Source organism: Malus domestica, chromosome 05 (assembly GCF_042453785.1).
Source record: "Malus domestica chromosome 05, GDT2T_hap1".
Classification (NCBI taxonomy): Eukaryota; Viridiplantae; Streptophyta; class Magnoliopsida; order Rosales; family Rosaceae; genus Malus; species Malus domestica.
This window is the reverse complement of record NC_091665.1, coordinates 38,782,266-38,800,671: the sequence shown is the minus strand read 5'-3', so window position 1 is coordinate 38,800,671 and position 18,406 is coordinate 38,782,266. Positions and strand designations below refer to the sequence as shown.

The 18,406-nt window shown below is 37.4% G+C and overlaps 2 protein-coding genes and 1 long non-coding RNA gene across 3 annotated transcripts; 2 read left to right on the top strand and 1 right to left on the bottom strand.

Moving 5' to 3' along the window:
- The first annotated feature begins 6,822 nt into the window (after positions 1-6,822).
- Positions 6,823-7,372, top strand: LOC139196544 (uncharacterized). The gene is made up of 2 exons (XR_011581586.1): positions 6,823-7,032; positions 7,215-7,372. It is a non-coding gene; the product is annotated as an uncharacterized lncRNA (long non-coding RNA).
- A 3,196-nt stretch (positions 7,373-10,568) lies between these two features.
- On the bottom strand, positions 10,569-11,526 carry LOC114824980 (protein G1-like1). The gene has a single exon (XM_029103017.2). It carries the CDS (start codon positions 11,368-11,370, stop codon positions 10,675-10,677), a length of 696 nt encoding a protein of 231 aa, XP_028958850.1. The 5' UTR covers positions 11,371-11,526; the 3' UTR covers positions 10,569-10,674.
- A 2,242-nt stretch (positions 11,527-13,768) lies between these two features.
- LOC139196257 (uncharacterized) lies at positions 13,769-14,326 on the top strand. The gene is made up of 2 exons (XM_070821936.1): positions 13,769-13,987; positions 14,177-14,326. The coding sequence occupies exons 1-2, from the start codon at positions 13,769-13,771 to the stop codon at positions 14,324-14,326; spliced, it is 369 nt and encodes a 122-aa protein (XP_070678037.1).
- The last annotated feature ends 4,080 nt before the right edge of the window (positions 14,327-18,406 follow it).

Genomic DNA, 18,406 nt, shown 5'->3' with positions numbered 1-18,406 from the left:
ATGTTTGCCGAGATCATCGTTTTTGGATTTACAATGAACCTTCAAGTCCACGGCTGACTCCAGGGTGTTAATGATAGTAACCTTTATGTGCCTGGTGCGAAAGATGTCATTATCAACGCTATATGCAGCATTGGTGGTTTTTAAAGTAATAACTAGCACCAACACAAGGAGAATCACATTTCTTGGGAAGGGACTCATTTTTCTCATTTGTTCTTGAAGCAGTAGAGCAAAGTTTAGGTCGTGGAGGGAGAACGTCTCTCTATCTCTCGAATTTATAGTGCTCGTCCAAAGTCTCTCCTAGCAATTGAAGCCAAATACCGGTTTCATTCATGCATGTTAATTTTCTTGGCAATGAAAACCAGATAACTTTTCCAGCATATAACATTAAACGATTATACCATTTTCGTATGGATGAAATTGTTAATCTTGCAATGAAATATTCATGCAAATTTTAATCTATAAATATATATAATTGTTAATCTTTCAAGGAAATATTGATGCAAGTTTCAATTTATATCTATATATATATATATATATATATATAATCGAAAGACATAAATGTTGATTTATTCATAATTCCAAAAATGTTAAGTTTATATATAAAGTCAAATGAGCACCATCTTCTTAATGAGAGATTATTAGGTGGTACTGTAGTACCACGTCAACTGTGATACTTCCATTCAAATTTTGCCATCTGTCATTATTCTTACACAGCTGGAATTTAATATCATTTTTATAATTTAAATAAACTTAAAAAAAAACAAAAAACAAAAGCAAAAGAGATCTGACGATCTCGTTCCCCCAACCCAATCAGGTAATCCTTTCCGCACACGACCCTGCTTTCCTGATTACTCCTGTGTTTTTTGGTATTCGGAAGAACCAAAACATGCTAGAAGGCAACCCATGATTTCGATCTTTCTCTTTTCCTCCTCTGGGTCTCTCAAAGATTGTGTCATTCTGCAAAACATGACCCAAACTTCAGTTTGCCAAACAATCCTCCTCCTCTGGGCTTTCCCTGACCTCTGTACTTGCCCATATTCGGTATAAAAAAAAACCCAGGATTCTTATCACCTCCTCACTGAAATTCAAGAATAGAGCGTAGATTACACGGTGAATTTCGACGTTTAAGGGGTTACGGTAAAAACAAAATCTAAAAATGGTAAAAAAGAAAATCCAAAACATCCCCCCAAATTATAATTTCAACACGTTTCTGGTCGAATTTTGGCGAGTTGGTAAAGAAGGAAACTGGGTTTGATTTGAAGGTTAGACAATTAAGATTTAGGGTTTGCTGGGTTTTGCCGTGGAAGGAGGAGCGGAGGAAACTGGGATTCGACCTAGATGAGGGAAGAGAGAGAGAGAGAGAGAGAGAGAGAGAGAGAGAGAGAGAGATCGAATTCATGTTCACCCACTTATGATTATCACCATTGGGAGTAATCAGTACCATCCTTCCTCATTATCACCAGCACCATCCCTCCATCCAAACACAGGAAGGGGAAGAAGATCGACCTCCTCTGTTTTTTTTGTTTTGTTTCATTTTTAATTTTATGTAAAAAATAAAAAATAAATTAAATTTCAACTATATAAAAATAATAACAGATGTCAAAATCTAAATGGAAGTATCACAGCTGACGTGGTACTACAGTAACACCTGATAATTTCTCCTTCTTAATTGTCACATGCATGTATGCGCATAAATACGCATAAATACACTATAAAGTCAAATCTATAATCATAAGTACTCATAAATACGCATAAATACTCAATTTTTTTAGAAAATTTTCATTGTGACCGGAATATGAATGGTACCCCACGTATTTTTATGTAAGTGGTGAAAATAATTTTTTTTATGTTATTAACTTTTTAGCACACATATCTCATAATTTGTATAGTGACACGAGGTGGTACACCTTGTGTCCCGGTCACACTGAAAAATCTCTCAAGAACATGACGTTCTATCCTTTTGGGTGGAATTATGGAATCGGATTTATATGGCAAATTTTCCTTGTATGTATAACGCTCGTTATCCTTATTTTTGCTCACCCTATATGTATGCATGCACTATGCAGACATAGGTAAGATAAGGAATGTTATATATGGATTGGATTACATTTGTATCAATATTTCCTTGAAAGATTAACAATTTCATCCACATTTGCATCCATACGAAAATGGTAACATCCTTTAATGAATTTGGATGAGCACTATAAAATCGAGAGATAGAGAGACGTTCTCCCTCCACGACCTAAATTTTGCTCTACTGAACAAAAGAACAAAATGAGTCCCTTCCCAAGAAATGTGATTCTCCTTGTGTTGGTGCTATTCATCACTTCAAAAACCACCAATGCTTGGACCATCCTTCGCAGGCACGTAACCGTTACTATCAAGAACAACCTAGAGACAAAGGTGGACTTGAAGGTTCACTGTAAATCCGCTGATGATGATCTCGGCGAGCACGTTATTCGTCCGAGCGAAAACTATGAGTTTAAGTTCTCAACAACGTATTTTTATCGAGAAACACTATTTTTTTGTGGCTTCACATTTTCAAATCAATTTCAGTGGTTTGATATATACAAGCAAAACACAGATGAGTGTCGGCATTGCTATTGGTATGTAGGTGAGGATGGCCCTTGTTTGGATGGCACGGCTTGTCTTCCGTGGAACCCAAAGGAATGACCATTATGTATTTCCTTTTTCACATTGAATAATATGAAAGATTATATTTCATTGAATTCCTTTGCTTGGACATAGTGTAACAGTGTTTGAATCACACACAATACTTTTCGGAAATCGAATTTAATCTCACACTCTCCCTCTGAAACAAAAATATGACATTTACACCTTGAAACTTAATTTTTACTCCATGTTACCGCTATTCTGTTAATTTCGTAAAATAAAAAAATAAAAATAAATAAAAAACGAAATGTGCTGTGACAGCAGAAATATTGATTATGCAGCGAAGAAAAAATGAGAAGGGTAATTTTGTCAAATTATTTATCCTTCTCCCTCCTCAAAAGAACCCACAAATTGGAGCCCCAAATCCTTCGAATTTGAACCTGGGAATTCACACTGCAGACTCATCAGTCGCAGAAAAGTCCGAAGTTCCAGATTTTTCTTTTGGATTGGAGGAGGGATTTTTCATTTTTGTGTCTTGGCAAAGCTATTGAATTGGTGGTCGATGAAAGCCATCACTACCAAGTTTTTAATAGACCAATGGTGTACTTTTTTTTTGGGACAAACAGTATTTACACTAAGAGATAGGGAGTGGGTTAAGCCTTACATTGGGCTAGCTACAATAATGATATTCAAATTCGTTTTTGGGCGATAATCGAATCTAATGTTAGAATATCATTATGATAACATGGTTTTCACAATATGTGTAATCATGTGTGAAAGTACACTATAACATTAGTATACCAATATACATATGATTGTGGTGAAATAAGTTAATTAATAAATAAGGAAAATAATATAATTAATTAATTCTAAAGGATGTGAATAGTTGTATTCAACGGGAAAAGTTGTAGCTTCGTCTAAAGAATACAACCCCTCTTGAAAGGGTATTCCATCTCTATATATTCACCAAATTCCTTTATGTCAGTACAATTCAATTCCATTCACCCTCTCTGATTCATATCCTTCACACCATATTATGATTAATAGTCTAAGCGGTATCAGTTTCCGGTCATGTGAACTACCCAATTTCTATCACCTAAAACCTCTCACTTGTAAGTAAAGAGGAATATCACTAGACCGTAGTACTAAGTGGCAGTAAATATATATTTGACGAGTAAATAAGGTTGTATGTAGATAAGACAAAATTATTTTCTATTTTGTTCCTTATTATAAAGAGGGTTGTAAGTAAATTTTCATATGTATGTAAAATAAGGAAATTGTTATTAGCAGTCCAAAAATCTCATTCTACACTCCTTACAAGTGTATTTTTCTTTCTAATTATAAAAAGTTTGGAGTGTCAAATGAGATTTTTGGAGTGCTAATAACAATTCCCTAAAATAATATGGAAAATTTTATTTGAACCCATTTAACCTCTCCCTACAACCAACTTAAACTTTAAATATGAAATGTTATTATCCTATTGCATAATTACCATCAAGTACAAGATGAATTTTTTTTTCTGTTGAACAAACGATATTATCTACACTATGGGAGGGGGTGGCTTAGCCTCTTAATGTGCTAGCAATAATGTGGTTCAAATTCGTCTTTGGAGAGAACAAAATCTAAGACCTCTCACTTACAAGTGAAGATGAATACTATTAGACCGTAGTACTAAAATGAAATTAATAGTAAAAGTAAAATTTACCAATAAACCTACACTCAATAATCAAACACTAACCATTACATAATCTTTCTTCGACGTTCTATCGTGGTAAAAATCCTAAGACACATTCATAAAAATAAAAATAAAAATAAATTTTTTTATGGATGAATAGTGATTTTGAAGTTTTGGATCCTCTAACTTTTATTATCGTCATCATGACTACCACCACCACCATCCATCAACCCCATCACCACCATATCTCCAACATTACTCATCACCTGCAGGAAATCTACTTCTACTTCTGCTACTGTTGCTGCCAAACCAATAAGCAACAACTTATCAAGATCAACGGCAAGAAAAGGTGTTGGAGGAGGAGAGAGTTCGGATATGCTTTCACTAGTACTGCTAACTCTTATATATGAGATCAAAACCCTAATTATTGTAAGAGTAGGGTTTCTCTGACAAAAGAGTTATCCAACTCTATGGCTCAAGGGGAATCAAGCGTCTAGGTCCGATTATTCGCTACATCAACCCTAGTTAATCCACACATACATTGCTTGTTCTGAATTTTTAGCTACCAGTAGTTCTGAATCAAGTGTTTTTTTCTTCACTTTTATTATCCCTTTTAATTAAGGAACTAAAGTTTTTTTTCTTTAATTAACATGTTCAGTATCTAATTAGTAGTCTTGTTGTGTAGATGCACTATAAACATGTGAGAGCATGATAATTATTCGTTTCATTTTGTTTGTAAGATTTTGTTTGGACACTGTTGAGTGTTTATAATTGATGATGTAATCTTATTATTAGTATATTTTATATATTCTGAAAGAGTTTCCAATTTTTAGTTTCTAGCTCACTGCATGCCTTGCTAACTATTATTCCCAGTACTACAAGCCGACCTGCAAAATATGTGCACATTTGTTAAACTAGCTAGGGTTTAGTTAATTTAGTTTGACTCTTATAGTATCATGGCACTGTGTTTAATTAGATTAATAGATTTAATTAACACAGATCTTGAGATTGATCCAGATAGCTTCTATAATGTGAAAAAATAATGGGAGTAAAGATAAATTTGCATATTGAATTGAGTTTGCGAGAGTAGTTTAGATAGTAAATTTGGGTTTAAAGAGATATTGATAGTTTAATTAAAAATGATATGGGTGTAGATAGTAAGCTAGGTGTAGAAAGAAGTTAAATGAGTTCAAATAAAATTTCCCTAAGAATGTTGCTTATTGTATATATATTTTTACATGTTTTAAATAGTTCTAAAACTTGCAAACTTGCGCAGGATACTTTCGCTAATTTATACTAAATATCTACATGAGAATTGTTATTAGCACAAAAAAAAATCTCATTCTACACTCCAAACTTTCTATATTTGGAAAGAAAAATACACCTATGAGGAGTGTAGAATGAGATTTTTGGAGTGCTAATAAAACTTTCATATATGCATTTGTATGAATATTCATGCATATGACAATTGAGAACATGATCTTCTATCCCTTTGACTCGGATGATAGATTCAAAGAATACAACAATTATTTCCTTATATATATGACAATTGTTTTCCTTATGTATTTTGCTCACCCTATCTGTAAGCCGACACTATAATAGGTAATATTACGAATGTTACACTTTTTTTTTTTTTTTTTTTATGAAATGGGGTGATAGTGTTCACCGATTATCCACATAATCTTATTAAGGAAAAACGAAATACAAATGAAGAGGACATAAAGCCAAACCTCGTTGATGGAAAAATATAGCTATTAATATGGCAGGGGAATAAAAAATCAACCCTGCTTACAAATGATAAAAATCATCTGAAACAATAGTTGGTAGAAGTAGAAAAGTCATGAATATAAGTATAAGTTGCACATGAACGAAGATTGGACCACTAGTATAGTATGAGAAATTTTTCATTGTGATCGGAACACGAATGGTACATCACGTGTTTTTATGTAAGTGGTGAAATTTTTTAATTTTTATGTTATTAACTTTTTAGCACATATATCCCACCATTTGTATAGTGACACGTGGTGTACCACCTCATGTTTCGATCACACTGAAAAATCTCTCCATGTTCTCAATCGTTGTATGCATGTATGCTCATAAATACGCACATATATAGTATAATTTAGGGAGATGTTATTAATACTCATAAATCTCATTTTACAGTCCCCACAAATACATTTTTCTCTGCACCACATGTGTTTACCGTTAGAACACCAAAATATCTCGAACATCAACCAAACATACAGTAGGTGCGACGTCTTTGTACTCTTAGCCACACCCGATGCCACACGGGTACATGGGAGCATATTCGAAGCACCTTTAGTTTTTTTCATCCATTGTTGAGTCACAATTATAATCTATAAAAACAATGCCGTATGTATTGATCACAGTTAATTCACCACGGACATAAAAGACTCGTTGTAGAATATCTAGTATTACCACGGATATTTAAAGTCCGTTGTAAGTAAATGGTTTTAACAACGGACATTTAAAGTCTCACCCATTCGCTTCCTTCGGCGGTTTCTCTGAAATCCCCAAACTACTCATTTCTCCCTCCAAAGCCCCGCCCCCTCTTCTTCGAAATCGCAACTGTCTTCTGTCAGGCGCCCACACAAGAACTCGTCATTGACACAGAGCCCGCCGAAAGCTTCCTCCGGAGAACGACTTGTCGGTTGCCGTCCCCATGGCCTCGCCCACTCGCCGGCTCGACTTAGATGACCAGCCGTTCCTCAATTCCATGATTAGTATATCTCTCGATTTCTTTGTAAAAATATTAAAATTTAATTCCGTTTATTGAAACGGTACCGTGATTATTCTACAATTAAAGTGTAATTATGAATATCTAAGTGTGTTTTTTTTATAATTCGATTTTGGCTAAATGTGATAAAGATTAAAGCTTTACCTAGTTTTGGTTCAATACGATAAGGTGCAGGAGAAAGGGATGTGTTGATAACTGATAGGGTAAAGGAGGCAAGCATGACCAAGCATAGAACGAGCAGTGTGAAATTTTTCGGGGTCAATTGTGCCCTGACAATGTGGCCTTGCAAGGCTTGCAGTCAGTTTTTAACTTTCCATTTAAAAGACGATTTGCATCTCGACCTGGCTGAGGTACATTTACATTCACACTTTCTGTTGTTTTTCGGAACTGGTTTGCTTTACATTTGTAGCTCTAGTTATTGAAAGTGGGATTCTTGATGAATTGTGAACTTAAATTGACATTGGTGTGCACTGATTGGTAAAGAATTTGATTCAAGAAACACGTGGTGTATCACTTTGTGTGATGGTCACACTAAAAAATCTCTCAATAACAAGTCATGACCCATGAGAAGAGAATAAAAGAATTCAATATTGTCAGCACATAAGATAAGAGTTACTTTTTTTCCATAACGAAAGAACTTTTTATGATTAAGCTGCGAAGTGCTTAAAATAAACGCATAATTTACGGTTAGTTGCTTTATTATAATATTTTTAGATTTAATTTGTCATGACTTTTTACGGGCCAAGTTATTCATAATATATAAAATATATAAAAAAAATCTAATAAACACGTTTGTACCATTACTATAATATTATTGCTGTTCAGAAATGTAACCACAATCCACTACCATTTTCAGCCAATTAATGAAACAAATAAAAGAAAATCAATGAATTGATGCAGTTCTAGTATCTTTTAATTCTCACTCTTTGCCATGTTTATGGCTTATTCATCAGAACAGGGGTATCATTCGAAGACATAATTGATTTTCCTTGATATCTACAATAATGCATAAAATGATCCTTGAAGAACCATAAGATGGTCGCCAGAAAATTATTAACGAAGACTTCTTCTACAAGATGAACATGCTCAAGATTGAATAGTTGACCCGGCTCCTTGTTGTTTGAAGAAACCCTCTGCTTCAATTGGAAATTTTTCACGAAAAGCAAACATGAGATAACAAATCCAGTCTTTCACTAAGATTTCGAATAGCAGCTGTCCTGAATTCAAGTTGATTATGTTTCGCCTCTTCCTCAACAAAAGACGATCAAACAATTCCCAATCATGGTCCTTGCGGATTGGATCATCCATATAATATGCAAAAAGAAACTCCAAATATTTGATATCTTTCTCTTTGAATGGGATCTCAATTCCAATGAAGGTTTCATTAGATATTTTACAACTAGAAGCCCTCTTTTTTCTGATCTAGTTCTTCCACCACTGCGAACCCCAGTTAGATTAAGGCATGTTACACCTTTTAGTTATTGGGAGAACCCAAGTACTCTCTTTTGGATCCAGGAAATAGCTCTCAGAGATCTTTTTTCCTTTTGGAAGATACAAGAGCGAAACAATCAACCTATTGATGTTGGAATGCCAAAAAGATTATTTTGATGCATCATTTATGGGTCCAATGAAATTCATAGGTATAGGAAGAAACCCTGTCAAATAGAGATTTTTTCTTTTGACCTTCTTTCGATTGTTAATACGATATATAAGGACCGCTGCTACTGTTGATCCTAAAAACTACCAAGCCTACGTGGCGCGCAGGCCGAGTAATCTATGAGCTAACTACGTCATTCGGTTAAATGCGGGGTGTGCCAACTCGTCGGCCGAGGAGTAAATTTGTTGATGTTGCGTTGGGTGCGCGGCTGACTTCTGTGTCTGGCGATTGCGACCGAGGAAGGACCACATCTCGGCCTCTTGGGCTCTCAAACCTGAAGACAAGGCTACTATTCTTACGAAGTTCACGAATCGTCGTCGTTGGATTCGGTCACAGTGATGGTATTCGTCAGAGTAAACTCACGCCGAATCGACACCAAAGTGTAAGGGCACAAATACTCAAATCAGATATGAGTCTTAATAATGAACGCGGTTCGGCCGTCTGAATGCCGAACTCTAAATCCTACTTGAGAGTATCCAATCATAAAATAACTCGGCATGCAATGCGCTGAGCTTAGTAGGCTGTAACACCTCGCTTCGCCGAGAAGGCTAACGAGGTGGCTTCAATCAATAAGGATCCATAGATCCTTCTCGACGAGACTTGGATAGGTAACCAACCGTCCTCGCCGCAGTGCTGTTGATGCCAACGGAAGATGCTGCGAGATCGGCTGATTCTACGGCGACAGAGCTATCTATGCCGACTGAAGATATCACCGGTTGCTTTCACAGTGCTGTTGATGCCAACGGAAGATGTGTCAGCGAAAAGAGAAAATAAAAATCTCAAAGTTGTTGAGAGAGTTTGCGCAAGGCAGTTGTATGTTGAATTGGAGGAGCCCTCTCACGCTACACAGCGCCTTGTATTTATAGTAGTAATGTACCTTCTAGGTCGAGTTAACAACCTACTCGGATTAGGATTTCTTCTTCTAATCAAACATCCCCTCGAGTACTCCTACACCCATCAGGATCTTGAACCTATCCTTTCATCGAGCCGGATTCACTTCCGAGTTATTAAACTCGTCGAGACTCCTTATTGCGCTTGGAGTCGATTTGTCTTGCAGCATGACTTTGCCGACCTAGGTTTGGAAGCCCACGAACCAAACGATCCATGGTAACTTTGTTGTAAGGCCTTCCGGGCTGAGAATAATTATATACTCGGCCCAAACAGATATTTTGGGCCCAAACAGCTACAAATAGTACTATACCCTTGATCGTGAAATATCAATTGCTTGTTGAACCTCGTAAATGTGAATTGCGTGAAAGTAGGATACTCCAAATTCAGGAGTCCAAGAGTTTTATAAAACGTTCTTGATAGAAAAAAATGTGAATAAAAAATCTCACTAAATTGAATTTAGTCCATGAATCTAAGAAATAGTAAGAATCCTGGATCTCTCTCAATATCTCTTTTTTTTTTCTTTTTTTTTTCTTCTACTCTCCTTCATCTTCAAAACAAAAGAAAACACGAAGCCAAAGATAATTGGTGGCACAGAAAATGAAAGATAGTGTTAACTGTACAAAGCCTCAAACTATAATTACAATTGTGAAATAATGTATCAAAAGTAATGTAAGAAGGCTTTTCAAACCAAATTTTAATTTGTTGCTACGAACATGGGTAAAATCATTTCCAGTGATCCAAAGTAGCTCTGCCTTCTGCCTACTGCCTTCTTATTTTCAGCAGTATATCATAATCTCTTAGTGCAAACGTAATATGATTATTAATTTCTTTTCAGATCACCATACATCTTGTTTTCTAGTGTTCTTCAATTGCCATAAACAGATTAATTTGTTTCTAGCAATTTTGCTCATATAATACCAAATTATGAATGAAGGAGAAAAGAAAACTGCAGTCTACAATTTGAAGGACTGATATCAAGAAAGGAAAGGTTAATAACTAATTAGTAACACAACCCCACATCAAAAGCCCTTACATATTCATTACATAAATATACTCTTTACTCCATTAATTTAAGCTTAATCAGATTAGCACAGATAAGGGCATCATGGAGTCCCTGGCAGTAGCGGATGAAGCCCCAGCAGCACTATACCCATAATCTGAACCAAAATTACCATGTTGCCCATGCCTCTCCTCCTCATCATGTTGTTGATCATTCCCCTGCAGCTGTTGTGACGGCCCTACTTTCTTTCTCTTCTTCTTCTCATAAGCAATCCCCCTTGCCCTGGCCTGGCTGTCCCTCACCTCCCTCAGGTACAGCCTCACTGCCCGTGCCCCAAACGGGTTAGTCTCGGGGTGCCCGCCGTTCTCCTCAAACGCTGCCCGAAGCCGCCCAATGAGAGCGTCCAGGCTGCCCCAAGCCTGCCGCAGCGGGCATGGGCAGGGCGCAGGAGGGTTAGGGTGCCCGTAGAAAGGGCAAGCGTCCGCGTGGACCTTGGTCTTCCCGAACTGATCCAAATACCTAAGGAACTCCAGCACGTGCGCCCCACTGCAGCGGGACAGGTTAAGCGGCGGGCGGTGGTTCTTGAGGTACTGCCCGAACGTGATCCAGTCCCGCCGCTTCTGGGACTCGTACCTGCTCAGCACTGGCGTCACGGCCGCTAGCGGGGACGGTGTGAATAACGGTTGGTGGTGGTAGTTATCGGTGATGGAGTTGCTGTTAGTGGAGCTCGAATTACTCAGTGCCGCCGCCGCGGACGCTGCGGCTGCTGCTGACATGGTACACAAAGTTTGATGGCTTTCAAAACGATTAAATTGTATGATGATATGAGGACAAAGTGCTATGTGTGAAATGTATGAGAGACGGTAGAAAGACGTGTAGGAATATATAAAGAGTGGGTAGGGGCCGGGGAGGGAAAGAAGGAGAGGAGAGGAAGTGGGGGGACATAATTTCAATGAGAAGAGAGAAGATGGGGGAAGGAAACAAAAGGAGGGTCCCATGCAAAAGACAAAACCACGTCGCTCAAGCAAGCGACGACAGTTTGGATGTCACTTCATAAACGTCATGTCTCATGATATCTACGAAACCTCACCTTTATTTACGTCTCTCTCTCTCTCTCGTGTTTGAAACAGTGAAAATTTGATTACGAAGAAGATAATTATGTGATTTGATTAGGCAGTGGATGTGACTTGTGTGTAACCTTTGTAACCTAATTCTGGTGCGGCAACTGCCTGCCCCCTCTCACCTCAAACTGATCAACTCACATGCTTATCAGTTCTAAATATTAAACTGCCTATATTTGCTCGCAGCGCACATTTATTTTCCAGAAGAGAGTAACAGTGCTTACTGTTTTGGGCTGCTAGGGCTAGCTAAGGACAGAACGTACTCTCACTGTGCAGTTTCTGATCCTCCAAATTAGGGCATCTTGAATGTAACTTTATATACATCTCTCTTCTTTTACAACAATTTACAGGTGTTATGGTTTGAATACATGTTAGCGACATGTAACATATGCATGCAAGATTATTTTTCTCTGCAAATTTTAAAATGAGGCTCACATCCTAAGAGTTTATATTGCCAAACAAAAATTCTGCTAGGTTTCATGCCTCTCGATCTTTGATATATACATTGTGGCTTTATATATGTACTAACAAATTTAATTAAGAATCAACTAATGTAGCATAATGTAAAAAAAAAAAATGGAAAAAATTTGTAAATGTCATCTCATTTTCTTATTGAGTTGTAAAAGTTACTACTCATACTACATAATCCTTCAGTCACTTATAGAAGTTACTACCTTCTTTTTGTAACTAATTGCATGACATACATTGTGTTGCAGATTATATGTATGCCATGAATTAGATAGACAAACTTTAGCTCATGTATTTCTTTTGTTCGATTGCAAAGAAAGAGATAAAGCAATAAAATTTAAAACTTGTCCCAACCCATCATCTCTTTACAAATAAAGGAGTCCGGCTTTAATAGTACGTATCATTTAATGGATCAATTTTATGTAATATTTAGCCATTGAAAAAATTCATTAAATCTCTATATGCAAAACTTAACTGTTAGTTTTTTTTAACCATTCAATAATTTGTACTAAGAATAAAAAATTGGAAATAGAGTGACATAAAAATGGATAAGGAACCAAAAAAAGTTAATAGAAAAGGTAAAAGAAAAGGACGAGAGTCCTCAAAAGAAGCATATTAATGGAGGGTAAATAGTAATCCAAATGATTATGTTTAGGGTAACACGGACTGTGCAACCAAAGACTTTTTGTGATGCTTGTTTGAATCTTATTTATTGTATAGCAGTATCGCACTGAGTTGGGTAAGAGGTGGGGGCAAAATAATGTTACATCTTGTCAAACATGTCAAATCCGATCGATGAGACTATTTTCTTTCTCTCTCTTTCTCTCTCTCTCCTTTCTTTTCTGTCCACTTCTTCTGGCTGCGATTGAATCAATCATGCACACACACAAAGTCCTCTTTTTACAATTTTGCCAGATCTGGCGCTGGATTTGTGTACGTGGGTCACCAAAACCTCAGCTGCCAATCCCTTATTTTAGTTCTGTGTTGTTCCCCTTTGAAATGCCCAAACATGCCATAGTAGTATCATACAGCCTCCCATGCTTTTCGATCCTGTAAAGCCATTTCTAACCGAGGGCTGACCAAATGATTCGTTTTAATCCTTTTGGCATTTCAATATATTAATATTTTAATGAACAGTACATAGTCATATTTACCTCCATCTCTATCCGATGACCAAAGGATCATAGGGCTCGTTTTAGCCCTATCATAAAAAACCGTATTCAACCGAGGGCCAAAAAGCCATATAGTCAAACATAATTTATTATTTAAAACCTACAACTTAAATTCAAATCCAACGGCTAAGTGACGTTAGCTAGCCGTTGGATTTGATTTTTATTTTTATTTTGCTATAAATAGGGTGGATATTGGGCTATAATTCACACAACTTTGAATTCAATTTATTTCAATTCAATCTCTTTCAATTCAAGTTTGCAATGAATTCCAACTTTGGATCCTCTTCGAATTCCAACTGGGGGGTCCTCATCCAATTCCAAATTGGAAGAAAAATGAGCGCAAATGAGATGAGAAGATGAGGAGTCTGATGAAGAATCAAGTAAGGCGCAACAAACAAAACAGAGCAGCAGCCATGGCTGCGGCCATGATGTGTCAGCTAACTGAGGAACAACCTCAATGGGGTGGCTTTGTTGCTGGTCGCTCTTATAAACCACAAAACAGAGCGATAACGCATGCCAATCTAATGAACAACTACTTCAACCCCAACTCAGTGTACACAAAAAAGGATTTTAGACGTCGCTTCCGAATGAGGCGTCATGTCTTTGAGCGTTTACTTTGTGATGTCCAGCAGGTCAATCCATACTTTCGACAGAAGTGGGACAGAGCAGGCCATCCTGGTTTCTCACCTCATTAGAAGGTTATTGTTGCACTCCGAATGATGGCCTATGGCTCCTCAGCTGATTCGATAAATGAAACCCATGGTATGTCTGAGTCTACATACCTTGATACTCTTGAACAATTTTGTGACACAATTGTTCAGGTTTGCAAAGACAAATACCTCCGCGAGCCAAATCAAGAAGATCTGAATCGGCTCATTCGCAAAGCTGAAGACCATGGGTTTTCGGGCATGATAGGGTCATTAGACTACATGCATTGGGATTGGAAGAACTGTCCCACCGGATGGCAATGAGGCTTCTGCAGAAGGTCAAGAAAACCAACTATTGTGTTAGAGGCGGTTGCCTCATATGACACATGGATCTGGCATGCTTTCTTTGGAGTCCTTGGATCCCAAAATGACATTACAATTCTTAGGCGTTCACCCTTCTTCAATCGTCTGACAGAAGGTAAAGCACCTCAACTTGACTACTACATCAACGGCCGTCAATACAATAGGGGGTATTACTTGGCAGATGGCATCTACCCAAAGTGCAATTCCAAACCCTACGAATGACGCGAAAAAGTTGTTTACCTTACCCTAAGAGGCATACCGGAAAGATGTTGAGAGAGCTTTCGATATTCTACAAGCACGATGGAAGATCATCAGCGAACCGGCAAGAGAGTGGAGTCGAGAAAATTTGGACTCCATGATGTCTTGCATCATATTACACAATATGATAGTGGATGATGAGCGAGATGGGTATATTGATGGAGAGTCCGATGACGACCAAGAAGATCCAAATAGGTCAAGAAGGGCTAGTTAAAAAATATATGATGGGCCTAATTTTCCTTTCAATCCAAGAACTGGTAGTATCTCTATAAATGAGTGCATGAGGCGCTATAGAATGATATGTTCTCATGGCACAAACAAGTACCTACAACATGATATTGTTGCACATCTTTGGGCCAAAAGAAGTATGGAGTAGGCGTTTAAGTTTTATTTTGTTAAATGTTTTTAAAAATGTTGTTTAAGTTTCATGTTGTTAAATGTTTTTTTATGTTGGTTAATGTTATTTAATGTTGTTTCATATTGTTTAATGTTGTTTCATGGTACTTAATTCAATTTAATGTTGTATAATGGCTGAGGAAGTTATAGCAAAAAAAAATAGAATTTAAAAAAAATATATGAAACAAATTTTGTAAAATAGAAGTTATAGGGAAAAATGGAATTTAAAAAAATATGAAACAAATTTTGTAAAATAGAAGTGATAGGAAAAAATAGAATTAAAAAAAAATATGAAACAAATTTTGTAAAATAGAAGTTATAGGAAGTTATAGAAAAAAATAGAATTTAAAAATAGAAGTTACAAGGAAAAAAACTTGTAAATAAAAAATATTTTAAAATAACGGCTAGCTGACATTATCTAGCCGTTGCATTTGAAAATTTGGCCTAGCATTCCTGTCGGATATAACCGACAGGAATGCTCACATTTCTGGCCAGCCCTTTGGCCCTTTCAGATTACGTGGGGCCCACGAGCCCTCTGGCCTAGCCCTTGGTTGGAGACGTTTTTCGGCCCTCTAGCCCTCTGGACCCTTTCAGTTGGAGATGGCCTAACAATCGTATTTGGTTGAAGCAAATTACTTGCATGGGTAATTCCACACTTTTGTTTTTGCACAAACTATGGTGTCAACTGTTAAAATGAGAAAAAAAAAAAAAAAACTTATTGGCATGACCAAACATTTATATAAAATTCTACCTTAAGCACACGTAATACAACCATAGATTGTCAGAAAGCCAATCTATGAAATAACTTAATTCATGGACAATGTCGTTGTGGTAAATATTGTAATGCCAAAAGAATCCTTACCGCATGATGTAAAGGGAGAGGTCATAAGCGTCTATACCATAAAATTGAAAATTCATTTTTGCTTATTACTTCTGTTAATTAAAATTGTGAATTTGTTGTTACAAAGTTCAGTGTCTAATTCAACATCCCTTATGCCGACACACTTCTCATGCTTACAATTATGCAGGTGATTAGAAAAATGCAATTAGGCTTCGCACAGTATTATAAAATTGTGATTATTATATTATAAAATTTGTTGAGAACGAACGTGATCATAAAAGTTGGGACAATATTATTTAATTAAACTGGTTAAATATTCCATTTCCCTCTTAGATTTCTATGAAATACTGAATTCGAAACTTAATACTGTTTGAATAAAGGTGCTGATATTATTTCATGGAGTCGACAAAAATGGGGAGAAAATGCCGCTCGTGAATGTGTTCGTTTCAGGATAGTTTGTTTTGTTTGTTGTGTATGTTGATTTTATTGTCATTTAATGTGACATGACATATAACTTCACCATACTCTCTTGTATTTATTGGAGATTCTTGGGACACCAATCAAACATGAACGCTTATTTGTAGCACACCATTTTGTTATCTTATATTAAGAGTAATACTAGGAAAACTAAATTTATAAACTAAATGTGAAACCCCATCCCAAAATATGTACATTTTTTATATTAGTGGAATTACGAAAGTACTTTTATGCATTTTATCATTTTAACGGAGTTTGAAATGACCATTTTTACCCCTATCATTTACCCAATATGGATCCCCTTTTTAGATTTTCTCTAATTTCTCCTCCTCTCTGCCTGCCACATGGCAGCTTCCTATCTCCCTTTCTCTTCTTCTCTCTTCTTCCCCCCCCCCAAGACACTCTTTCACTCTCAGCTCACAGTCTCTCTCTCTCGGATCCTTCTCCTCTTCCCAACGACAAACACACACTCACCCACACCCAAACTGAGAAGAACGACGACACCACCCACCGTGTTGGACCTTCCCCTCTCTCTCTCCCTCGCTTCTGTGAAGCATAAACAACCCAAGAACCCAGGTCCGGCGAGCACATGGCTTTCGAGGTGAAATTCGACTGATTTCGGCCACCTCATGGCTTGAGACAGGTACGAAACCCTCCCTCTCGTCTTGCACTTCAATTTGGTACTTAGATTGTACCCTAAGGTTACAATTTGGCATCGATCAGAACTAGGGAAACTCCAGTCTTTTTCTTGTCGAAAGCCTGCCTGAAAACGAGTCGCATCCAACCCACCACCATTGTCCGACCCAACTTGTTGGGCCATTGAACCGGCCCGAGAGGCCAGCCCAACCCTCTAAGCCTAAAACCTAAACCCCTGCAAACCGGGTCTTCTAACCCAAAGACGTGGGTCGGGCTTTCAAACCTAAAGCCCTTTGACTAAACCAAGGGCTTTCGACCCTCTAAACCAACCCAAATCTAATCCCTTGGGCCGGTTACAAGTCCAAAACCCCAAGGCCCAAACCCTTTGTACCTAGGCCCTTGGGCCGTGGCAACTAGGTCATTCGGCCTGTTTAACCTAACCCCAAACCTAGACCCATACCAGGATCCGGCCCAACCCAGTCAGATCCCAAGAACCCAGGCCATGCGTGGGCCGTGCATGAGCCTGCACGTAGGCCCGCGTGAAGAGCTGTCGGTGCCGACGCGTGGAGCACACTTGCCACTATCCACGACAGCATCGACGACTTTTCTCGGTGCGTGGCCGTTGGAGCCACCAACTTGCGGTGGCGCATAAGGGCATATGCGACGGCGTGTGGGGGTACCCAAGGTCCCCCCTTATGTTTTTTGACGTCCTGGATCTGTTTATAACGTTCATTTTTTGAAATTCAATTGTTATGATAGAGTTTTATTAAATAGACCCTTTATGTGCCTAGGTGCAATTATTAGTGACGATTTCGTCCCTCCTATTTCGCATGGCTCTTCGACGACGAAGTATCTGTGAGTGGACCCCTTCTAAAATGCATGCTTTAATAGTAGAAACGCATACATGAAAAACATGATTTAATGGTTACGTTTTACGAAACGTTTTATGAGTAAATTAGATTTACAATTTATGATTATCATGCTTTACTGAGAATATTTTGGAATACCATACTTTATCGAATTTATGTTCTTTGTAGTATATATGATGGATGACTATATACTATTTATGAACATGTTTTTACACTCTTTGTAGTATATAGGATGGATGACTATATACTATAAAGATGCTTTGAGATATATGTACTTATGTTGGAAAGATTATATTCAATGTTTTTGTGCTTTTCTACTGGTCATTGTTCTGCCTATAGGCGATGATACTTATATTGGCTTCGGCCAAGCGTTGGTAGATGGCTACGACCGGGAGATACTTATATTGGCTTTGGCCTGGAGATATTTATATTGGCTTTGGCCGGAAGATATTTATATATGACACCACTATTTAGCACACTATTTGATATATGTTTATTGAAAGGTTTTATGGCATGCTAGGGTTTTTGGAAACCTATTACATATTATGCTATTAGTTTTCATAA